The sequence below is a fragment of the Pichia kudriavzevii genome, chromosome 2 (genome assembly GCF_003054445.1).
Source record: "Pichia kudriavzevii chromosome 2, complete sequence".
Lineage (NCBI taxonomy): Eukaryota > Fungi > Ascomycota > Pichiomycetes > Pichiales > Pichiaceae > Pichia > Pichia kudriavzevii.
The window spans coordinates 145,137-166,691 of NC_042507.1; the positions used below are offsets into that span (position 1 = coordinate 145,137).

The 21,555-nt window shown below is 36.7% G+C and overlaps 9 protein-coding genes across 9 annotated transcripts; 4 read left to right on the top strand and 5 right to left on the bottom strand.

The window, feature by feature from the left end:
- Window positions 1-227: 227 nt before the first annotated feature.
- On the top strand, window positions 228-1,820 carry C5L36_0B00800 (uncharacterized protein; the record flags this gene model as incomplete). The annotated part of the gene is made up of 1 exon (XM_029464431.1): window positions 228-1,820. The coding sequence occupies one exon, from the start codon at window positions 228-230 to the stop codon at window positions 1,818-1,820; it is 1,593 nt and encodes a 530-aa protein (XP_029320290.1).
- Window positions 1,821-1,960: 140 nt separating this feature from the next.
- Window positions 1,961-3,859, bottom strand: C5L36_0B00810 (uncharacterized protein; the record flags this gene model as incomplete). The annotated part of the gene is made up of 1 exon (XM_029464432.1): window positions 1,961-3,859. One exon carries the CDS (start codon window positions 3,857-3,859, stop codon window positions 1,961-1,963), a length of 1,899 nt encoding a protein of 632 aa, XP_029320291.1.
- A 331-nt stretch (window positions 3,860-4,190) lies between these two features.
- On the top strand, window positions 4,191-7,316 carry C5L36_0B00820 (uncharacterized protein; the record flags this gene model as incomplete). Its single annotated transcript, XM_029464433.1, has 1 exon — window positions 4,191-7,316. The coding sequence occupies one exon, from the start codon at window positions 4,191-4,193 to the stop codon at window positions 7,314-7,316; it is 3,126 nt and encodes a 1,041-aa protein (XP_029320292.1).
- A 104-nt stretch (window positions 7,317-7,420) lies between these two features.
- Window positions 7,421-8,995, bottom strand: C5L36_0B00830 (uncharacterized protein; the record flags this gene model as incomplete). Its single annotated transcript, XM_029464434.1, has 1 exon — window positions 7,421-8,995. The coding sequence occupies one exon, from the start codon at window positions 8,993-8,995 to the stop codon at window positions 7,421-7,423; it is 1,575 nt and encodes a 524-aa protein (XP_029320293.1).
- Window positions 8,996-9,314: 319 nt separating this feature from the next.
- C5L36_0B00840 (uncharacterized protein) lies at window positions 9,315-11,429 on the top strand (the record flags this gene model as incomplete). Its single annotated transcript, XM_029464435.1, has 1 exon — window positions 9,315-11,429. The coding sequence occupies one exon, from the start codon at window positions 9,315-9,317 to the stop codon at window positions 11,427-11,429; it is 2,115 nt and encodes a 704-aa protein (XP_029320294.1).
- Window positions 11,430-11,534: 105 nt separating this feature from the next.
- On the bottom strand, window positions 11,535-13,670 carry C5L36_0B00850 (uncharacterized protein; the record flags this gene model as incomplete). The annotated part of the gene is made up of 1 exon (XM_029464436.1): window positions 11,535-13,670. The coding sequence occupies one exon, from the start codon at window positions 13,668-13,670 to the stop codon at window positions 11,535-11,537; it is 2,136 nt and encodes a 711-aa protein (XP_029320295.1).
- Window positions 13,671-14,377: 707 nt separating this feature from the next.
- On the top strand, window positions 14,378-15,574 carry C5L36_0B00860 (uncharacterized protein; the record flags this gene model as incomplete). Its single annotated transcript, XM_029464437.1, has 1 exon — window positions 14,378-15,574. The coding sequence occupies one exon, from the start codon at window positions 14,378-14,380 to the stop codon at window positions 15,572-15,574; it is 1,197 nt and encodes a 398-aa protein (XP_029320296.1).
- Window positions 15,575-15,825: 251 nt separating this feature from the next.
- Window positions 15,826-18,075, bottom strand: C5L36_0B00870 (uncharacterized protein; the record flags this gene model as incomplete). The annotated part of the gene is made up of 1 exon (XM_029464438.1): window positions 15,826-18,075. The coding sequence occupies one exon, from the start codon at window positions 18,073-18,075 to the stop codon at window positions 15,826-15,828; it is 2,250 nt and encodes a 749-aa protein (XP_029320297.1).
- A 238-nt stretch (window positions 18,076-18,313) lies between these two features.
- On the bottom strand, window positions 18,314-21,250 carry C5L36_0B00880 (uncharacterized protein; the record flags this gene model as incomplete). The annotated part of the gene is made up of 1 exon (XM_029464439.1): window positions 18,314-21,250. One exon carries the CDS (start codon window positions 21,248-21,250, stop codon window positions 18,314-18,316), a length of 2,937 nt encoding a protein of 978 aa, XP_029320298.1.
- Between the last annotated feature and the right edge of the window lie 305 nt (window positions 21,251-21,555).

The following is a 21,555-nucleotide window of genomic DNA, read 5'->3' on the forward strand; positions in this document are numbered from 1 at the left end:
ATATCTTTATAGAAATTATTAGGTCTATTTATTTTTATTACCATAGTATAATAATCTCTCAATGAGGAGCGAACATAAACGTATATATAATTATTGGAGCTTGAATGTTTCTTCTCAACGTAACACTTGAACCTGAAGTTGGAGAGTGTTAATTTTCATGCTCGCTTCCTGGGTCTTGTTGTGATGAAACAATACTCTTTAAAGCGCTTGTATATGCCTTCAGATATATGTTTGGGTATGTATCTCTTTCTGGTTTCTTTATAAGAACAGATTTCCGCTTTTTTGAAACTATGGAGGAAATTGCCAAAGATGACTTGAACGGGCCTGCCACATCAACGCCCGAAAAGTTGAATGGCAAGTTCAAACTGGATTTGAGTGAGGTGTCTAAAAATGTGGTAAACTTAACCCCGAAGGGGGATCACAATTCTCCAGGATACCAAGATAAAAAGTACCCAGATCCTGTCATGAATGTTCCAAATCAAGGTGACACTTTTTATTCTGAATCACTAAATAGGTTAAGAATGCTGGATCAAAGCACAAACTATCATATAGACAAAAATGACATTGAAGATCATGATTTAACTCCACTTTTCAAGAAACTTCCTTCTAATAAATTTCAGATAAGTTCGTCTACACCAATAAACGAAAAAGTGGTTGGCGATCCGAATTACAAAGAAATAAAGTTTAGTAAAGGAACAAGAAATATCTTTAATTTGAGCCCCGATATAGAAACTATGAAAACAAATGTTAATATAAGTTCAATTAGTAGCTCTAATCCTGTCAAATGTGCATTCAATGTATTCGATAAAAAAAATGTTTCTTTTTCATCTAGAAACTCATCATTTGCTTCGAAGTGTTTGCATAAACCAAGGAAAAGACCTAAAAAATCAGAAAATTCTAGCTTCTCCGATATGTTCGAAACTCATACCAGTACCCAAGAAAGAAACCACCTTGCTACCAGCTATAGTCAAAGTCAAAAAATCAATACGACGGGAATTAATAGCAGCACATCCCACTCGTTTAATGGTAATAAGATTTCCTTTTATGAATTTGTACAATCCCTTGTGTCTGATCCTGAACGTATTGCAAATTTCACTTTAATTCTACAGGTAACTTTAAATGTGATTCTGGTTCTTATATTTCTTGGATTTGGCGCATTCGCATTTATAGCTATAAAACGTGACGTTGACAGGAAAATTTCAATCTATGTCAGTGATGTGCTTCATCAAATAAATTCATGCCGAAGAGAGTATTTGAGGAATAACTGCGCACCAGAAATGAGAGTTCCTGCGTTAGAATATAAATGCAATCAGTGGGATGCCTGCATGGAACAAGACCCAGAATCAGTGATTACATCAATGGCATATTTTGAGGTTTTGGCTGATTGCATGAATGCGTTTTTCCATAATATTACGTTGAAATCTTTGCTGGGCATCGGGTGTTTAACACTATTTTGCGTTGTTGCACCTAATATTATTTTTTCGAAATTTAGATCAACAACTATCAATAGTGCTCAATATACACCAGAGAGAATAAATTCTGATGAGATACTTGCCGTGAAACAAGGACCGAATAAACCACCTCTTCATACCCCAATTTCAGAGAGTGATCGAATACATGACGCCGGAAATTCCAATGTTGCGAGCAACCGTAAACAATTGACAGGCACTTCGGTGAGATTTAATCCTAATATTAGTTACAGTTTCTATGATCTTGATAATGACGAAAAGAATCAGAGTGATTTGAAAAATGAGATCGTAGAAAGTGAAGAAGATGATGACAGCCTCCCAGGGAACCAGAGAATACTGATGGGCGCATAAATTTCTCAACGGTATACTGTTTTGATAAACTTATTTATTAGTAAAAGCTATTTATAAAGTTAAATTATACAACAAATGCATCATTAGAAGATCATTATAGCGTGAAATGAACATGAAAGACGGTGATTTATGGCAAACTATTATACTGTGACTTTCTTGCCCATTAACTGTGACAATAATTCCTGACTATTTGATTTGGCATCATTTCCTATATTACTGTGCAATCCCGGTGGTGGTGGAATAGGTGATGCGGAAGCAGAAACTCTAGGATCCAGAATCTTTTGTTGCTGTTGCTGTTGCTGTTGTTGCATTAATCTTTGTTGAAGGAATGCTTGGGTAGGGTTTACGCCAGAACTAAAGCTAGATGAGTGCTGCAATTGTGCTTGGATTTGTGACGGTGTCAAAGTAGATTTTAGTTGTTCAGGCGATCCAAGGGCTACAGCTTCCGCTTCCGCTTGTGCTTGTGCTTGTGCAGCCTTGATTTTAGATGCATTTGCAGCTTGGAGATATGCCCTGTAATTGTAGTTCCTAGTAAATGGTGAAAATAGTAACGATTCGGTCAAAACAGAAAGGCGAGATTTATCTTCCTCATTCATCAAACCTAATTTTTTTTCATTTGGTAACGCTCCCAAATCCAAGCAATGGAATAGCCTGATGTTGGATGAGATTGAAAATTCAGGTGTTTTGAATTTATCGTCTATAGAGTATGTGAAATTACTCTCATCCATGTGTTTAAGCGAATCTGACACTCCCTTGAAAGAAATTGCAGATATATCCAAGACAACTGGGCTTTGATGATCTTTTTCTTTCTTTTCTTTCTTTTTGGGGTGTACTTGATTGTTCGTTGCCTCATCCTGGTTGGAGGCATCTTGTTGATCCTGTTGCTGTTTCTGTAGCTGCTGTGATTTTTGAAGTAACTGCTGCAATTGAAATTGTTGCTGCTTTTGCAATTGGTTAACCTGCTGCTGTAAGTCTGTTTGCGAACTGGTTTTATTTTGATAGAGTGCGTCGTTTAGTGAAGGAAATGCGGATGCAGAAAGAGACGCAGTTATCGGATCAGATGATGGAAGAGAACCACCTTGTGGCTTGACTTTTGCCCAAGAAACAGTAGGAGGTAACGCAGGGCCTTCATTTTCACTTGGCAAGGGCTTGGATGTGAACATATTCCCAGATTGTAAATTGATATTAGAATTATTCGAGTTCAGTTGAGAGAGCTGAGGACGAGGTGAATTTTGAGGGGAAAAATCATAGTCCTCAATTTTCTCTTTGCTGCTTGCTTTAGAAGTTAAATCATGTCTAGAATAAGAGTCAGCTTCTTCACCAGGTTCATGTAAAAACATACAATTTGGATTAGGACATGGTTGACCTCTAAGATAAGAGGAGCAGTACTTAGTTGTACCATATGCTGCCTTTAAAACTTTACCATCGCTGATGGATCCATCGACAGCTGCAATACATCTAGTCGCATCTTCTTTCCTCGCAAAAGTAACATAAACACCATAGCCCGGATTAGAGGAAGACTGGTGGAATGAGCTCACCTGGTTAGGATTTCTTTTGTTGATCACAATCTTATTAATTTTACCATACTGACCAAAGTATTTCTCTGATTTAAGCAGGGGAATTAGGTCATCGTAAGAACAGGGTGGATTGAGACCCACAACATACACTAAATTCTTTTGTATTACCCTCATACCAGCTAGGTGATGTCGTTTCGCTTGTTCTGCATCCTTTCTCTCCTTTTCAAGTAGTTTCTTCTCTCTTTTTTTCTTTTCAATTTTAGCCTTCTGAAGTTTCCATTCTTCTGCTGTGATATTTCTGTATTCAATGTTTTTATCTTCATAGAGTCTACGGCATGCCGGACATTTTCCATTCAATTCTGGGTTAGTTCTAATGTTATTATAGCAGAACTGACAGATTTGATAACCACATGGACATGGTTTGAAGTTTTTATCTGTGATATCCATATCCTCACAACATAGTGGACAAATATCATCTTCGTCTTCTGAGAAAAGGTAATCACTGTTGTTATCGTAAGACATGGCTTATTCTATTTTAGGTTTAGCTCTATTCTGAATGCCTTAATGGGTCAACTCGTGTGAAATTTTCTCTTGTGGCAAAACTACTTAATCCAGCTTCGTTACGTCGATGTCAATGTTTTTCCTCGTTTTTGTAACATTTTTCGCTCTTTTGTTCAACTCTCACACGAAATGCATATGCGCCACTATCGAGAAATGGCGTATCCTGACGTGGCGCATTGAAGAAAAAATTGGTATCACAAATGGTTTGAAAAATGTTGCTGATACAAAGCAAGAACAAACGTAGAGCTAAACTTTACTAAGCTATACAGTCTCTGGAAATACCATAACCACAATGGACTCTACTGAAAGCTTAATAGGTATGCGAAGGTTGCTTGAAAATCTGCTCAGTCCCGATAACAGTGTCCGGATTCAATCAGAATTAGAGTTTAAACATTTTATGGAATCTGATGCAAATTCTCTTTCCTATTTGTTGATTCAAACTGCCTTGGATGATTCTCTAGCATTGGCAACGAGACAGTCTGCCTTGCTACAAATTAAAAGAATTGTTCCATTGGTGTGGTCTCCAGCATTTGACAAATTTGTTGGGCCTACGCCAATCAACCAGAAGATTAAGGGGATCTTAAGAAACTCCTTGTTGAAATTGGTTGCTGACCCTGACTCCAAGATCAGATCGAGTGCATCCTACGCAATAGTTCAGATAGCCGCAGTTGACTATCCAGATGAATGGCCTGAATTATTGGGCCACCTGTATGATTCTACCACCAACCCGGATTCGTCCATGTTCAACATTATTGGTTCACTATCAGTTTTGCAGGAGATCTTTGATGATGTTGTAACCGACCAACAATTCTTTGAAGGTGGAGTTGCAATCCAAGTTTTAAAAACTTGTGAAACCCTGCTTCAGAATAAATTCAATAGTGCCGAAGTTAAAGTGGAAACTTTACGTTTGTTGAAGTCATTATGCCAGTCTTTTGACAATGCAGATTTTGATATCAACGGCAGAGAACAGTTCTGCAATTCTGTAATACCTCAAATTTATCAATTAGTTATATCTACTTCGAAAAACGTATCTGCAGAACCTTTTGTTAACAGTTTGACAGCATGGGAGCTAAAATATGAAACATATTACATTTTAGACTATTTTATGAACAGTTTCTCAAACTTATTAGAGTCATTTGCGTCCGCTTCATTTAACCTACTACTTCAAGATTTTTCTGTACAAAGTGAAGTTTACCAACAACTATTAATGTCCGATATTGATACTATCGAATTCGACAAAATATTTACAGACGTCAAACAATTTTATTCATCCCAAAGAGAACGGAAAGAACCATATCCATTTTTAACCACTTCAATGAGTAAAGAAGTTGAGTTTATGCAAACATTAATTGAAATACAAAACGTTGACAATCCCGTCCACTTGTCTAATATTCTGGATTTATTGGCTCATGTTTCCATTCTGCCGTCTTCAAAGATTGAGGATTACAATTCAGATTTTAACCAGTTTGTCACCGATGAATCTGGTCTGAATGTTGAAATCGCCATCAGGGACAGTATCCGAGAACTTCTCAGCGATATCAACGAAAACGCCAATCATATTCTTATCGACCTTCTCATGGAAAAGTTGAACAAGTTAGGTGATTTGAAAGCAAACCAACTAAAGGCTGAAACTATAGTTTTTTTACTATCATGTTGTTTTGAAAATGATGATACAATTGTTCAAGCACCAAGCTTTGATTTAGAAAAATTCTTGAATAGCTCCCTAAACCTATTGTTAAGCGGATATATTGTCTCAGAAGAATTCCAGTTTTTGGCAGCACGTTTCATCTTGATGATTCCAAGGTTTCTATTTAAATTTGCTAATAAGTGCAAACAATTCGGTGTCTCAGCATTCACTAAAATATGCTCCGTCATCTCAAAACTTGGCGGGGTTGATGATTTTTTCATTGTCAAGTCATCTATATTGATCTCTTTGCAATATTATAACTACTTTATCCGGGCAAAAGAGTTTGGCACACTTGTTCAGAATGAATTACTTGGGTTGGTCACCCAAGTGTCCACAGAAGCTACAGAAGACACAAACATGACCCTGTTAGATGTAATGACCATTATCATATCAATAGACAACTTAGAATTAACTAAAAATTCGCACACTATTGAGCTTATCTTAACCATTGGTTTCAAAAACGATTCCAACTTTACAATGAGTAGTGCAATGTTTGAGTGCATTGAAGACATTTTAAAAGACATCCCTAAACCAAATTATGACGACATTGTATCTTTCGTTTTTCCTTTTCTTCTACAAAAAATAGTGGAGGTGAAGGAGGAATACAGTTCAGACATTGATTTATGTTTGCAAGTACTAGGCTCATTTCTAAAAGTTAACTCATCATACCAAATCCCAGGAGAAATATTCTACAATACATTTTCTGTTATTAACAAATTTATTTTAGTATGTCAAGACGATGAGCTAATTCAATCAAGCACAGAAGCACTAATTGAACTCGTAAGGCACTCGCCAGAGCTTTGTTCAAAGTTTATTGATCCTGAAACAAAGGAAACGGGCATTCAAATTTTACTTAGGAACACCGCAAAGTTGCTATCGCCTGACATGTCGGATAGAGCCATTGTCAAACTTGGCGATTTGGTGAACTTGTTAATCACCAATTTTAATCAATCAATAGGCTCATATCTTGATGAAATTCTAAGGGCATTGACTGTAAGGTTGGTCCATGCCACTGAAGTTCCAACCATTGAAAACATGATTCTAATTTTCAATGCATTAACTATTTCACAACCCAGTTCCACCATTAATTTTCTTAAAAGTTTTATGATTGATGGAAAACCTGCTTTAGTTAAGGTTTTACCACTGTGGTTTCAAGCTTATGAAGTGATGCGTGGCTATGATTCTATCTTATCGAATGTCCGTGCATTTATTGAGATATATAAGCTGAATGATAGAGATATTAAAGGTATTGTGGTTGATGGCGACCCGCTGCCACAACAAGTTCCTGATGGGATTATAGTAACAAGATCTATTGCTAAAAGAATGTCTATCAAGTATAAACAGATTCCAGCAGATGCTAAGATTGTGTCTCTCCTACTTGAAGAACTTAAGAACGAAATTACAGCAGGAGATCATGGTGCAGCAGTAGGACATATTCGTGACGTTGATAATGATAATGATTATGACGATGTTGATGATGATGATGATGATGGTTGGGAAGATGTGGAAGATTTAGGAAGACAGACCTTGGATCAGTTGAAAGACTACGTTGATGAACAAAAAAGTCTAAAGCGTGACAGAGTTGGTAATAATGACGATATGAAGGAGCTTTTGATTTCTTTCTTCAAGGAGTGTACTGTTCAGAATACCTCTAATTTCGAAGATATTTACAACCAATTTATGTCCGATAATCAAAGAAAACTTTTATCAGAGTACTTACTCTTTGCGTGAACACTTCAATTTATTTAATGCATAGCTTCAATGTGAACACATACAACCTCTTTACTTACAATGTTGTATTCAGTTGTCAATATATCATACAAACCTATATAGTTTTATAACTTGAAATCAATGTCAATGTCTATTGTTTTAATGAGAGCGTCAATACCTTCTCTTCTAAAAATACTGTTCTTTATTTTATTCTTCTCCTCCTTCTCATCGATCACCTGTTTCTCATCTTTCACCTCATTTCCGTCTTGCTTGTTCGAAGATTTGTAGAATACCTTTGGATTGGTTCTTAATCTACTGAAAGGATCATTAAAATCGTTGTTTTGGAGTTGTTTACGTTTTGTCTCCACCAATTTCTTTTCTGCTTTTCTAATATACTCTTGATTAGACTTTTGGTTTCTAATATTCAACTCAGCCAATTTGGAGGTGTTTTTTGACCCGTTGAACATGGCTCCTAGATCCTCAATCTTTTTTTGAAGAGATTTTGCAAGGTTTGGATCACCACGCTCCAAGGCCACTTGTAACTCTTCCCTTAACCTTCCCAATTTTTTGACGGTATTTGCTGCATTTTGGGTGACGACTAATTCCTCTTTCTTCGCAATCATCTTGTTGATGTCGGCATCAGTTAAAATTCTTGTGGCCATGTTTCTTAAGTCATTAAATTTCATTTCAACATACCCAACGGTAGGCAATTGTTGGCTGGAAGATACCACGAGTTTTTTGTACAAATCATAATCTTCTGGAACAAATTCAGAATTGGATAGACAACTGATATCAACGACATGCTGTGAGTTACCTTGAGATACCTTTAGGTATGTGTTGCAGGGTTTACCTGATAACTTATAAGGCTTTCCACCCCGTTTCACTTCTACGACCAATGCCATCCTATATTCCGATCTTTGTGTATTTCTATTCAACCCAATGTTAACTCTAACAAAAGTCCCAGGAATACAACTATCAAATTCGTCACGATACAGGAACTCTTCGAGAACTTTTCTGGACGACCTTATTTTTTCATTTATTTCTTTCAGTGTGGCTTCCTTGTGTTGAGATGAATCATATCTGCTTCTAGACCGAGATTCTCGTGAGCCGTAATCATCAGAATAAAATCCATAATCTTCTTCTTCCTCATCGTTATAGCCAGCAAGCTCTCTAAGATCGTCGTCTTCATCAGCATCATCTATAAGATCGTCATCTTCATCTTCTTCCTCATAGTCACCTCTTTTTCTTCTTGCTTCTCTCGCAGACTTCTTTTCCCTTTGTTTTTTCAACTCTGAGAGTTTGCTTGTCTTCATCTTCTTCGCTGAAGAGCCAGTCGTTAGAGTTTTTGATTCGACCTTATTTTGCCTTGCTCTTAAAGCTAGAAATCGCCTTTCTCTAAACTTTTCTTTTTCTTGAATACGTTCATACAAAATGGCTTCCCTATCCATTTCGTCCATTTGCATTAGCTTATTCTTATCCTCCTCATCCTTATACTTTCCTTCTAATGGATACGGATCTTCTTCAGGATCTAATTCACCAATATCATCATCATCCTCTTCTCCTTCATCGTTCTCATCATCATCAGATTCATCTATAGTTCGCTTAGAGCCACGGGATGGCTTGGAATTATCTGGTTCGTAATCGCTTTCCTCTTCAGATCCTATACCTGCTAATTCTAAAAGATCGTCGTCACTGTCCATATTATTTTGGTGGTCTTGTTTGAGCTTTGAATGTTTCTCTCGTCGCCATTGCTCTAGTGATCCATTTTGATGACTTCATCCTCGTCTTCGCCATTTACATATTCATGAATTTCTCCGCTCTGAAAAAAAATCATTAACAAGCGCGGGTATCTCCCGATTAGGAAACTCAGATAGTTTTGTCTCCCTTCACTTTTAACTAGAGACCGTCTCAGATAGAGATGCCCTCTTGGTTGAGAGTATTAGCTCAAATAATACAAATAACACCTTAGAAAGGGGTTGTCGAGTCTAGTGGTTTTGGAAGTCAACATAGTATTAAAAAATGTACAACACTACCACATACACCAGCCAGAATGCGGGAAGGAGGGATCAGTTGCCAGCTGAGAAAAGTCAAACATCCACAGCAAAACGATCACCATCAATTTTGGTTACTGACGTTAGAAAGAATCAAATAAGAGCGCCATTTGCTGGCCATAAGCTACAACAGCAAAAATCAAAGGATGAAAGGACGCAAGATAGGGTATCTAACTTTGTTAAAAGTATGAGAAGGTCATCAAATTCTAAATATTCTAAGATATCGATTTCCAATTTAACGTCTAATATCAGCGATATTCCATCCTCCAGGCAGCGTGAACTCCCGAGGTTCATGACTAATGACCCTCTTGTTAGTCGCCGTAACTCTCAAAAGATTCCACAGTACACAAAAAATTTGCCAAGTAGAACATCGAAAGTTACAGAAAAACTGGTGCTTATTCCCGAGCAGGAGTCAAATCATTCAGTTGATGGAAGTAGAGAGAAAACTACCAATGAGAATATTTTTCAGGAAGTAAATAAAAGAACTAAAGCTGAAAAACTGACTAAGGAACAACGAGAGGTTGAATATCCTAGAGTTACTGCATATTTGATAGCGGAAGGATTCAACCTCAAGCTAACTTCCAAATTTCTTGCTAAAAACCATTGTGTTTTACCACGACTGTACGATGAAGTACTATATATTCCTTATTCTTTACCCTTACTTCCTGGGGAAAATGGGTATAGAGTTCAATCAAACACATCTTTGAAAATGCAACGAGGAATAAAATTGATGGAACAGTTTATTGATAAATCTGAAGAAAGAGATCATCATTATGAGTTCTACTCGGGCGCTGATCACGAGAACAAGGATGCAACCGATATTGACGAGATAGTAAACTCTCCAAACCAAAACGATTTTGATCCTTCTGAACCGCAATTCTTTGTCAGTAACAGCCCGACTGATAGTCTTTTAGAACAGGAAGCCGAAGAAAGTAGATCAGATTCAAACGGGTCCTGTAAATCCAATATATCAGCAGATTTGAAAACTTCTTCTTCAAGTGATCTAAATCATTCACATAAGAAAATTGACAATCATGAGAAAGATGATATGGATAAATATGCACATGACACGAAAAGGAGAAACTCATTTAAAAAAGGTTTGCCTGACTTAAGCAAGCATGCAGAAATGTTTATACTTGATTATGGTGTTGTAGTATTTTGGAATTTTAGTGAAATTCATGAAAAGAACATTCTTGCTGATTTGGTTTTTGCAAAAATTGAGCCTGGTGAGTTTGATGAGGAAGAAGAAGATGATGATGATGATGATGATGATGACGATGACGATGACGGTGAAAACGATGGTCAAGAAGATAGTGATGAGATCTATCCTGAAAATAATTATGGCGGAAATGTGGAAAACCATAATGATACTGCTGTACCTGGTGTTTGTAAACCTTCCGACAGCACAAAATGTACCAGTGAGAGCTCTGGTGATGAATCAGAAGAAATGCGGCAAACTGAACTATCATTAATAATAAAACCTGTTCCTGAACATGACATCGAAACTGAAGAATTTCACTTTGAATATAACAAAGATGTTCCAACCCCCCGCATATACAATGATATGATCACTCTAAAGTCTGGAGATCACTTAATCAAACTAACAATGTCACATGCAATAGCTCAATCGACAAAATTGTCATTATTTGAAAGTAAGATGTCAGGTGTTTTAAACTCTATTTCGAGATTACCGAAAGCTCTTGCATTGACAGGCCAACTACAAAACTATACTTCAAAAAGACTTTTGGCTAAAACTGGGCGATTATTTCAATTACGTAGTGAGGTCAATTTATTGTCAAACGTCCTTGATACCCCGGAGTATTTTTGGTCTATTGAGCCTGGTTTGCACCCCTTATACACAGCTGTTCGGGATTATTTAGAAATTGAGCAGAGAGTGGAGGTTATAAATGATCGATGTAAGGTATTTTTGGACTTCTTTGATATTTTATCAGACTCGTTAGCAGAGAAGAAGATGACTAAAATAACGAAAATGTTAATTCTGGCTATTGGTCTGAGTGTCATTGTCTCAATCTTTGAAATATTTGTGCGGTACCTGATTATCTCAAAATTGAAAAGTACATAAAAATTTGACGTTTTTTTTTTTATACGATAGCATATAATATATATACATAGAATGCTGCCATTCAAGGGGAGTATAAATTAAAGCACCTTCAAAAAACTACGATATTTATTTCTTTTGTTTACCATCAGGAACAGTAAAGAATGTGTATAAACCATCCTTGATAGCATCTAGAATGTAGTAACCCTTTCTTTCAAACTGAATAATATCACCAACCTTCATTTGTTCAACATTAACATCTGCAATAGCATCTGTGACAAACATGGTTTCTTTAGTCAAAAAGTCTTCAAAATTGTCACCTTCTTCTAACTTGTCCTTGGTAATCAAATGATCAAAGTCAACTAATTCAACCTTGGTGTTCTTTTCCGCTGCTAACCAGGTTAATTTCTTTTCTGTCTTTCTGAAATCACCGTCTAGGTGCAACTTAGCATCAATGGAAACAACTTTACCATCAGCATCCTTATTAACTTTAGTGCAAATGACATTACCCCAATCCATAAAAGTGACTTCTTCACCATCTTTAATAGCTTCAGCATCAGCTTGTTCAATCAACACTTTTGCAGAGTAGTAAACATCTTTCTCACCAACAGCAGGATTCTTCTTATGCTTTGGCTTCTTTTCTGAATGTAATTCCGGACCATCAACAATGTTAACAGTAACCAAGTCCTTGGAAACTAAAGCAGTGTGTCTTGGAGCAACTGGATCAATAATCTTTTTGTTTGCAGACCAGATAATGTTCCAGTCCAAATTAATGATGTTTTTAGATGGACCTTGAGAAATGATAAAGTTTTTCAGGCCTTCAACGGTCATACCTCTTCTTCTGATACCTCTAACAGTTGGGAATCTTGGATCATCCCAGTTTTCAACGTAACCCTTGTCGACAAACCATTGCAATTTTCTCTTAGATAATAAAGTTCTGACAAAATTCACTCTGGCAAAATCCCAAATATGAACTTTTCTCAAATGTAATGCTTCCAACATCCATTCATATTGAGCATTTCTATCCCTGTATTCGATTGTTCTTAAGGCATGAGTAACGCCTTCTAATGAATCAACAATTGGAACACAGAAATCGTAAGTCGGGTACATCTTCCACTGGGAGCCGGTTCTATGATGTGGTGTCAAATTACATCTGTAAATAACAGGATCTCTCAAGGTCTTATTGAGTGCAGTATAATCAATTTTTGCTCTGAGACAGTTCTTGAGGCCTTCTTCAGTACCATTCTTCATTTCCTTGGTGAAAATCTCCAAGTTCTCCTCAACTGATCTGTCTCTTCTTTCGGATTTGATACCATCCATTCTTTCTGCTCTCATCTTTTCTAAAGGAGTATCATCACAATAAGCCTTTCCTTCCTTGATCATTTGAACCGCTAGTTCATACATCTTATCAAAGTAGTCTGATGAATAAGTGATTCTGTCACCCTTAATACCTAATAATTCCAAATCTTCAATGATAGAATCTTGGAATTCGGTTTTCTCCTTTGATGGATTTGTATCATCAAATCTAATAATTAGCTTACCCTTGTATGCATTAGCAAAGTATTGGTTCAAAACTGCGGCCTTAGCATGTCCAATATGCAAGTATCCAGATGGTTCAGGAGGGAATCTAGTAACAACTTCACCTTCCTTTGCGCCAATCAGGTCAATTTCAAAATTAGCCTTATGAGTTTCCTTCTTGCCACCTTTGGCTGCCTTCTTCAACTCAGCTAAAGAGGAAGACAATAAGGTTGCCATCTCACTAAACCTTTTGTCAGATTCCAAAAACTGGTACCATCTAGTGACATTGATGTAGACAGAGTTCTTTATGACAGAACCCATAACTGGATTTGCCCTCAAAGCACCCCAAACGGCAATATCTGCAGCAGTAATCTTATAGCCGACAAAGAAAGATCTTAAGTTTAAATGTTGTTCGATAGTTTCTAAGTCAAGAGATAGTTTCTTGAAGTCTTTAACTAACAATTTTTCGTAAGCAAACTTGATCCACTTTTGTGATTCTTCCTTAGCCAAAATAGCAGATGGATATTCTGTTGCTAAGTAGTTAAGAATTTCAGCAGAATCGGTTGCAACTGATTCTCCATCCTTTAATAATTGAGCAGATGCGTTAACATCCTTGGAGATAGTTTTAGAATCTAGAAATTCAAGTTTGACAGAAGCATCCGTGGAGGTATTCACAAATGCAGCTGCTGACATTAAAGCATAATCAACAGCAGGTGCTTTACCTGCAATCTTTAAAGTATAACTCATGGTGTTGTCTGGCCAAACAAAACCAAAAAGAGGATCCTTATGAAGAATGTCGTTCGTATAATCTAGTTCAATTTTCTAAAAAAAAAAGTTCCATCTACGAAACTGCGTCTACTTTGGCGGGCCACCAAGTTTGCCGCTAAAAGTATACACGACAATAATATATGTTGTGCAATAGAGCTTTTTGATTTCTTCTGAGCACCTACACCATAGAGCTGCTAGGATATACTTGAAATGTATTTATTTTATTCTACCCTGCTTCTCTATCTCTCCTGTGGCCTTTTCCCCGACAAGACAACATTGCAGAAGAATAAAGTAAAGAAAGACGTAATATTTGTACGCAAATTCGAAATGATAGCAAGATATATCTATTTTAGTCACATTATAGTTTAGGCGGAACGGCTACAAGTTAATTTTGAACAATACAATGTGTAATGTCTCCACTTGTCCAAACCGCATCATCTTGTTAATCTAAGACTAACAGTTCTGTACGTAATGCAGAAACCCCTGGTATCCACTTTCATTCCAACAATTAATCATATTTACAGTTCGGTTAGAATTTGTATAACCATCGACGCGTCGATATGGCTTGATGTATTAATGAGTTTAGTTTCATAAATTTTTTTTTTTTTCAATGCAATACTTTATCATCTCTATGAAGATACTTGGGTATATCTGTCAATATTATTCTTGAAAAAGCCAGATTATCAATGCAAGAAACTTATTCGATAAGAAAATTTTCCGAGAACTCCACTGTAAAAAGACCAAAGGAAATCGGCTCGTTTTCTAGAGACATTGAGAACAGAATTCATATTGATGATTCACAACTAAGTTATTATTATTTACCTGATGGTGATTTGGATGGGAACCCGGGAATCAATTTGGGAGCTGGACTTGCTTCCTTCAGAAAGAACCCAAAAGTGGATTACGGAGATTTCGCAGGGCTGTTGGGAAGCATAATGAAATATGAGCAAGAACATGGTAAGAAAGTAAATGCAAAGATTATTTCTTGGAGAGGGTTAATGAAAAAGCTGATGCTGTTACCATATGATAACAGAGAAAGATTCATTTTCAATATTGTTGTTTTTGATGGGCAACTATTTATCCAATCAGATTTTGAGTTCAGGAAGTATTGTGAAGAGCAAGATGAAGAGAGTTTGAATGATATCCAAAGAAAATTTATATACTCGGGCTACAAATTTGAAACAATTGCAACGTTACCAAAACCTTGGGCAGAATGTACCAGAAAGGAAATAGAAAAGAGAAACAAGTTAGAAGTTAATAACATTGAGCAATATTGTTCTGTTGTAAGGACTACCATTGGGTCTACATCATTGGTCTTAGGCGCTGAGGTGGATTGTGTTTATGATTACAAACCTTGTGATGGAAGTGATCCATTGGCACATTACGTTGAACTGAAAACTACCGGACCTTTAAATGATCCAACTAAGGTTGCTAATTTTGAGAATAAATTGTTATCAACATGGGCACAATGTTTTCTTGTGGGTATTCCTAGAATTATATATGCATTTAGAGATGGTTCCTTACAAGTCCGTAGCATCGAAGAGTTTAAAACAGAAGAAATTCCACTTTTGATAAAAAATAATCCAATAAATGTTCAAAAACACAAGCAAAACCCAAACTTAAAGGTGGTCAATAAATCTATGCAGTCAATCAAGTATCTAAGTGGCATCTTACAGTGGCTAGAACAAAGCATCGACATCAATGATGAGAGCAAAACATACACTTTGGAATTCAATCCTTCAAAGAACAGTATGTTTGTCACATTGTCACCAAATCCCGAAGACATTACGACAAAGTTATTATCACCATACAACGAGGAGAAGGGAGGAATGCTCACCGAAGAGTTTAAAGCATGGAGGAAGGAGTTGAAGGGGAAGAAGTAAATTTATATTATTTTTGTATATTAAGTTACAATTATTTTTTTTTTTTTGGATTTCAAGGCTTTTTTTTTAAAAAAAAAAAATTTCATATTGTAAAGGTTAAATACGTGAAATAAAAGCCAATGAGAGAATGAAAACCAAAGAAAGCAATTAGACGTTTTTTGTGTTTGTTGGCAATTCTCCAGCTAGTGTTTATCAAACAGAGTAATTAAGGATAGACTTAACAATATGAGGCTTTTCCTATAAAAAAATGTTTAGTGTTTTTTCACAACACCGCTGGCATCTGCCTTAGTTAGAATATACTTTTTGTAATCGTCAATAGTACCATCGAATCTCTTGACTGTACCGTCTTCACTTACCCATATTTCTTTACAAACTTCCTTAATCATGGTAACATCATGGGAAACCATTAAAACACCTCCTTTGAAATTTTTTAATGCGTCTGCCAATGCGTCCAAACCAGAGGTATCCAAGTGATTTGAAGGTTCGTCCATAATCAAAATATGAGGCTCAGTTAAACACAATGCTGCAAATGCGACTCTCGACTTTTGACCACCGGATAGCAACTGCATTCTTTGTAACGCCAAAGGACCAGTGATACCAAAAGAACCCAGGTGACGTCTGTATTCCTCATCTGTTTTACCCGGATACTTCTCACTCATCCATTCCACGGCATTTTTACTTAGATCCATCCCATCAACGTGATGTTGCGCAAAATAGCCAATTCTTAATCTACTGTTCCTTGATACTGAGCCGTCTAATGGGATGTTATCACCCATTAAAACCTTCAATAATGTGGTCTTACCACAACCATTAGCACCAACTAGTGCAATTCTAGAATCCATTTGGATATCTAAATCGACATGGTTTAAAAGCAAATTTTTGGGGTCATATCCGAAACTAACATCTAACAATTGCAAAATAGGAGGTGACAGTTTCTCTGGATCTGGGAATTTAAAAGTAATTTTCTTTTCTTCTTCAGGAGCTTCTAGAACAGGTAGTTTCTCTAATTTCTTGATTCTAGATTGTGCCTCCGAAGACTTGGCAGCGTTATATCTGAATTTATCAATAAACTGTTGTAAATGTTCCCTATATGCCATTTGGTTTTCGTATTCCCTCTTTTGGTTCTTGATTCTTTCTTCACGTGTATTATAGAATGAATCAAAGTTTGCACCTCTATAGTAATCCAACCTTTCTGAATGTTGATGGATAATGTCAGTTGCAACTTCGTTCAAAAATGCACGATCGTGAGAAACAACTAAGACGGTGGCTGGATAACTTTGCAAGTAGTTACCCAAGTAAGCAGATGATGGAACATCCAACATATTAGTAGGTTCATCCAACAACAACAAATCTGGTTTACAGAACAACGCCCTGGCAAGAGAAAGTCTCATTCTCCAACCACCGGAGAAAGATTTAGTTTGTCTGTGTTGTGACTCCTGACTGAAACCTAAACCATACAAAATAGATGATGCACGAGCTTCTGCTTTATCAGACTCAATTTCACTCAGTTTATCATGGACTTCTTCTAATTTATCAGTTAAGTCAGCTTGTTCATTTTCTAGCTTTTTCATTTCCAATGACTCCTCCTCAAATTCTTCTTTTAACTTTTCAATTTGATTAATTCTCTCATTAATCGTTTGCTCTTCATGAAGCAATTGTTTCCTCCAAACATCTGCATCAAGAACCGATTGCAATGCTGTCGTTTCATCACCTCTTAATTCTTGCTCAACATGTAAAATTGTAATGTGCTTCGGAATATCCAATTCTCTTCTAGATAGCGCTCTCAAAAGTGTCGACTTACCAATACCGTTTTGACCAATCAAACCGTACCTTCTTCCGTACGATAAACTTAATGATGCGTTACTCAAAATTCTTTGTCCGTCACCGACATACAAATCAAACGTATCGATCTTAATGTCTTTAGATTTACCCGCTCCTGCACCAAATTCAATTGGATTGACTTTCAAGAAGAAAGAATCATAATCTTCCGTTGATTGCTCATTGATAAGTTTGGATGCTTCATATTTGACAAATTTGTTGTTTCTCTTGGCAACTTTCTTTGCAATCTTGGCTTCTGCCTTTTGCAACTTCTTCTTGTCAACTCTACTTTCAATACTTCTACCTGTGTGCTCAATATCTGCTGACTGTAGTAACGCCAGAGATGAATCCAACTCTCTCTGTTTGGTGTTAAGCAAACTGATATCTAACAATCTCTTGGATGTATCTCCAGTAATTTCCAATTTTGCCATGTTATTCTTAAGTTGCTTGGTCAATGACTCAGTTAGTTTATCACCCAAAGTTTTCACCTTAACTTGATCTCCACCTGCACTTATCAAAAGATTTTGAATAAATGAAACCTCCTTCTCAATATCAAGTTGTTGTGACAGAACAGCATCTTCAGTTGAAGATTGAATATGCTGCATGTATCCAACAGCATAGTCTGCTACAACGGTATCAATAGATCCTGCTGCCTGTCTGACCTGTAGCCCTAAGTTCGACATTTGTTTAAATAATAAAGCGTTCGAGAAAGTAAATGTTTTGTTACTGGTTCAGACAGAACATAAATGATGGACTTGTCCTTACGATAAATTTCATGATGGGGTTTAGTGGCTCAAAATTTTCACTCTCCCACTTTCGCATCCAGTTGGGAATTAATTTTTTGTACTACTCGCTATATATATATATATCATTACTGGTTCTGATTCCAAAGAATGCGTATACAAATGTTAGTATATAGTGCTATTTCAAATACAGTTGAACCCGTCTTTTACCAGTAAAGTCGTCTAGTATGGATTCAATAGAAACATCAACTTTATCAAAAACAGACACAGATCTTTTTGAGCCGGATTTGTCAACAAAGCTTAAGCTATAGTTGTCTTCGTCAAACACTGCAGAGTTCACATCACCCATGACTTCTAATTTGATCAATGATTCAACTCCATATTTAGGAACAAGAATGACAATTCCGTTGGAAAACACTTTTATTACATAACCCTCTTGATCACTTTGGTTATTCTTCATGACTTGACCGACATAGTATTCAATACTTGCTCTACCGGCAAACTGGGCATTTCTGTGACGTTTATTGATATTCTTAACAACCAAATCCATTTTATTTTTATCCATATGGATTTCGTGAAGCGGTTCATAATCAATAGCTGCTGCTAATTGTCTATGAGCTACAACATCACAGTACCTACGAATTGGTGACGTGAAGTGAGTGTAGATATCAACAGCCAAACCATAGTGCCTGAATTCTGAATAACTGAAATTACCGGCAGCAAAATACTCCGCTGCCATCATACATCTAGTAGCCATAATTCTAATTAATGTGTTGAAGTATGGATCTTTTGGATCAACACATCTATCCAAGGAGTCAGCTAACGATTTGCTACTTTCGGTTGAAATAGACAACCCCTTCTTTATACGTAAAACGTCATTTAACTGCTCAAAATTAGTGGCTGGCGGTTCTGCATGACGACGCAACATTGCAACCTGTGGGAAAGCTTCGTATATTTTTCTCGCAACAGAGATATTAGCACACAACATAAATTCTTCAACCAAGGAATTCGTGTCCAAAAGTTTCTTAATTTCCACTTCATTTGGATCGGAGGTTTCACTGTCGGTGTGAACTTTAACTTCAGGAGAAGCTAAGTTCAAAGCACCAGCATCCAATCTTTTTTGTTTTAGCCTTTTGGACAGCTTTAAGAGGATTCTCATACCCTTAGTTAACTCATCTTGTTGGCTCTCATCATCAATTCTCAATTGTGCTTGTTCGTATGCAAAAGCTTCTCTTGATTTTATAATTGACTTTGTAAATTCAACATTAATGATATTTGCTTCCTCATCCATTTCCCACAGTACCGAAAACGCAAACCTGTCGACATAGGGCTTCAAAGAACACAAGTCTGTACCTAGCAACATTGGCAACATATCAATTCTTTTATCAACAAGATAGACAGACGTACCCCTGGAAGCACCCTCTTGATCTAATGGTGTCCCGGCCTTAACAAAATGAGTAACATCTGCAATATGGACACCCACCTCATAATTACCATTTGGTAATCTTTTAGCATGTAAGGCATCATCAATATCAACACACCCAGGAGGGTCAATAGAGCAAATCAACCTATCTCTTAGATCTCTTCTCTTTTTCAATTGCGGATCACTAATGTCCAAATTTTCAGGTACCTTCCAATCATGTCCTTCTTTTGGAAGACAAGCCAACACATTCTTTGAGAATGGCCTATATTCAACGTCATGTTCAAGCAATAAAGCCTCTTGCTCTGCATCCTTATCTTCTATCTCTCCTAAGGTCCTGACAAAATGTCCGCTCGGAAATTTGGAATTGGACTCCCAACTGTCGATGGCAACTACAATTCTCTTGCCAATCAATTCTTTAGCCCGTCTAGTTCTGATCCTAATCTTGGGTAATGATCTATCCATCAAAATGACAAACACATTTTTAGGAGCATTACTGACTACCTCATCTTTTCTGACACTACTTGGAGACAATTGTCCGACATATAATCTCCAGCTTCTTTTGATTATACCAACAACTCTTCCTGTTGGAACAATCCTTTCTTCTTCACTTTCTGCACCTTGAGCTTTGATTGCCTCTTGAGTAAGTAACTTTCTTTCTTTATCTGATATAATGAGCTCTTTATCATCGTCATCACCAACACCATCTTTGTTAACTATTTCTTCATCAATAATCTCTGTTGATGGCTTTTTCCACTTATTTTTAGGTAAAAGTTCAACAACAACTTGGTCTCCGTTGAACGCCCTATTTAGATTTTCTCTCCCTAAAATTAAGAGTGGTTTAGGCATGCTAGGAATAGAGACAGTGCCCTCCAAAAAGTTATAAGATGAGACGCTAATGTTACCCTGATATAAACTACCGTTTTTGATACCACCCATAAGTCTAGCAGATGTGTAGTATTCGGGGTACTTGATTTCATTGATGCTTTTATCAAAGGATTCAGTGGATGGTAGAATATCTTTCAATTCTTCAGAATTTGGTAATAAGTTGATGTATTCATGAACCGTGAAAGCCATGATATTATCTTTTGCTGCTAACAGTTTGTTAGCCTTGTCTCCGGTAATGAGTAGTGTTTTAATACCAGTTGGAGATAGATGCAAGTTATAAAACTTTGCAGTTTCTCTAATTAATCTATCGTTGTAATCGTTTATCGTCTCGCCTGTTTTTCTATCAAGGTAAGTGGAAGCCTTGAATTCGTTATGGAACACCACAAATCGTTTATCTTCATTTTTTGTTAAAGTTCTAAGCCTCATGTATATTGGATAACTTTGATTACGTACTTCATTCAACACAGTCTGGGGAATTATCACATCGTAAAAAACTTTATCGTTTTCCAATATATCAATTGCATTAAGAACTATGTTTGTATCAATAACAAGGTAATGTTTACCAATTTTTTCTGATTTAATATTCAATGGATCACTAGATAAAACAGGGTGCGGGATTTCTCCAGTTGGGCCTGCAACGTATAGATTTGCACAAATTTCACATCCTTTACTGTTACAAGGAATGTCTTCTCTTAGGTAGTGTTCTCTCACTACTTTCAGTGCATTACCATTTCTGGATCTCACAAAGACCTTCTGAGCAACAACTAAACCAGATGAGATTCTCTTTCTCTTGGTTGCGGTGGTCATGGCTAAAGCTGGATAGTTTAGATCTCGTATTGTGTATATAGCTTCAAGAAGAGATGTATAAACATGTTTTACAATTATTTTTTTTTTTACAAAAAATTTTCATCAAATGCTGTGCGTATTTTAAAATATTTCATTCCGGATCACCTCCGACTACTTCACCAAGTGCTATTTTACTGATAATATGATGGCCTTTACTCCTCCCACTCTCGCTGAACTAACGCCAGTGAAGTTTGTCCTCTATTTGGGTTTAGCAATAGTTGATAGTAGTTAACATGGTTCTATAGTTATCACCGAGTTTCAGGCTA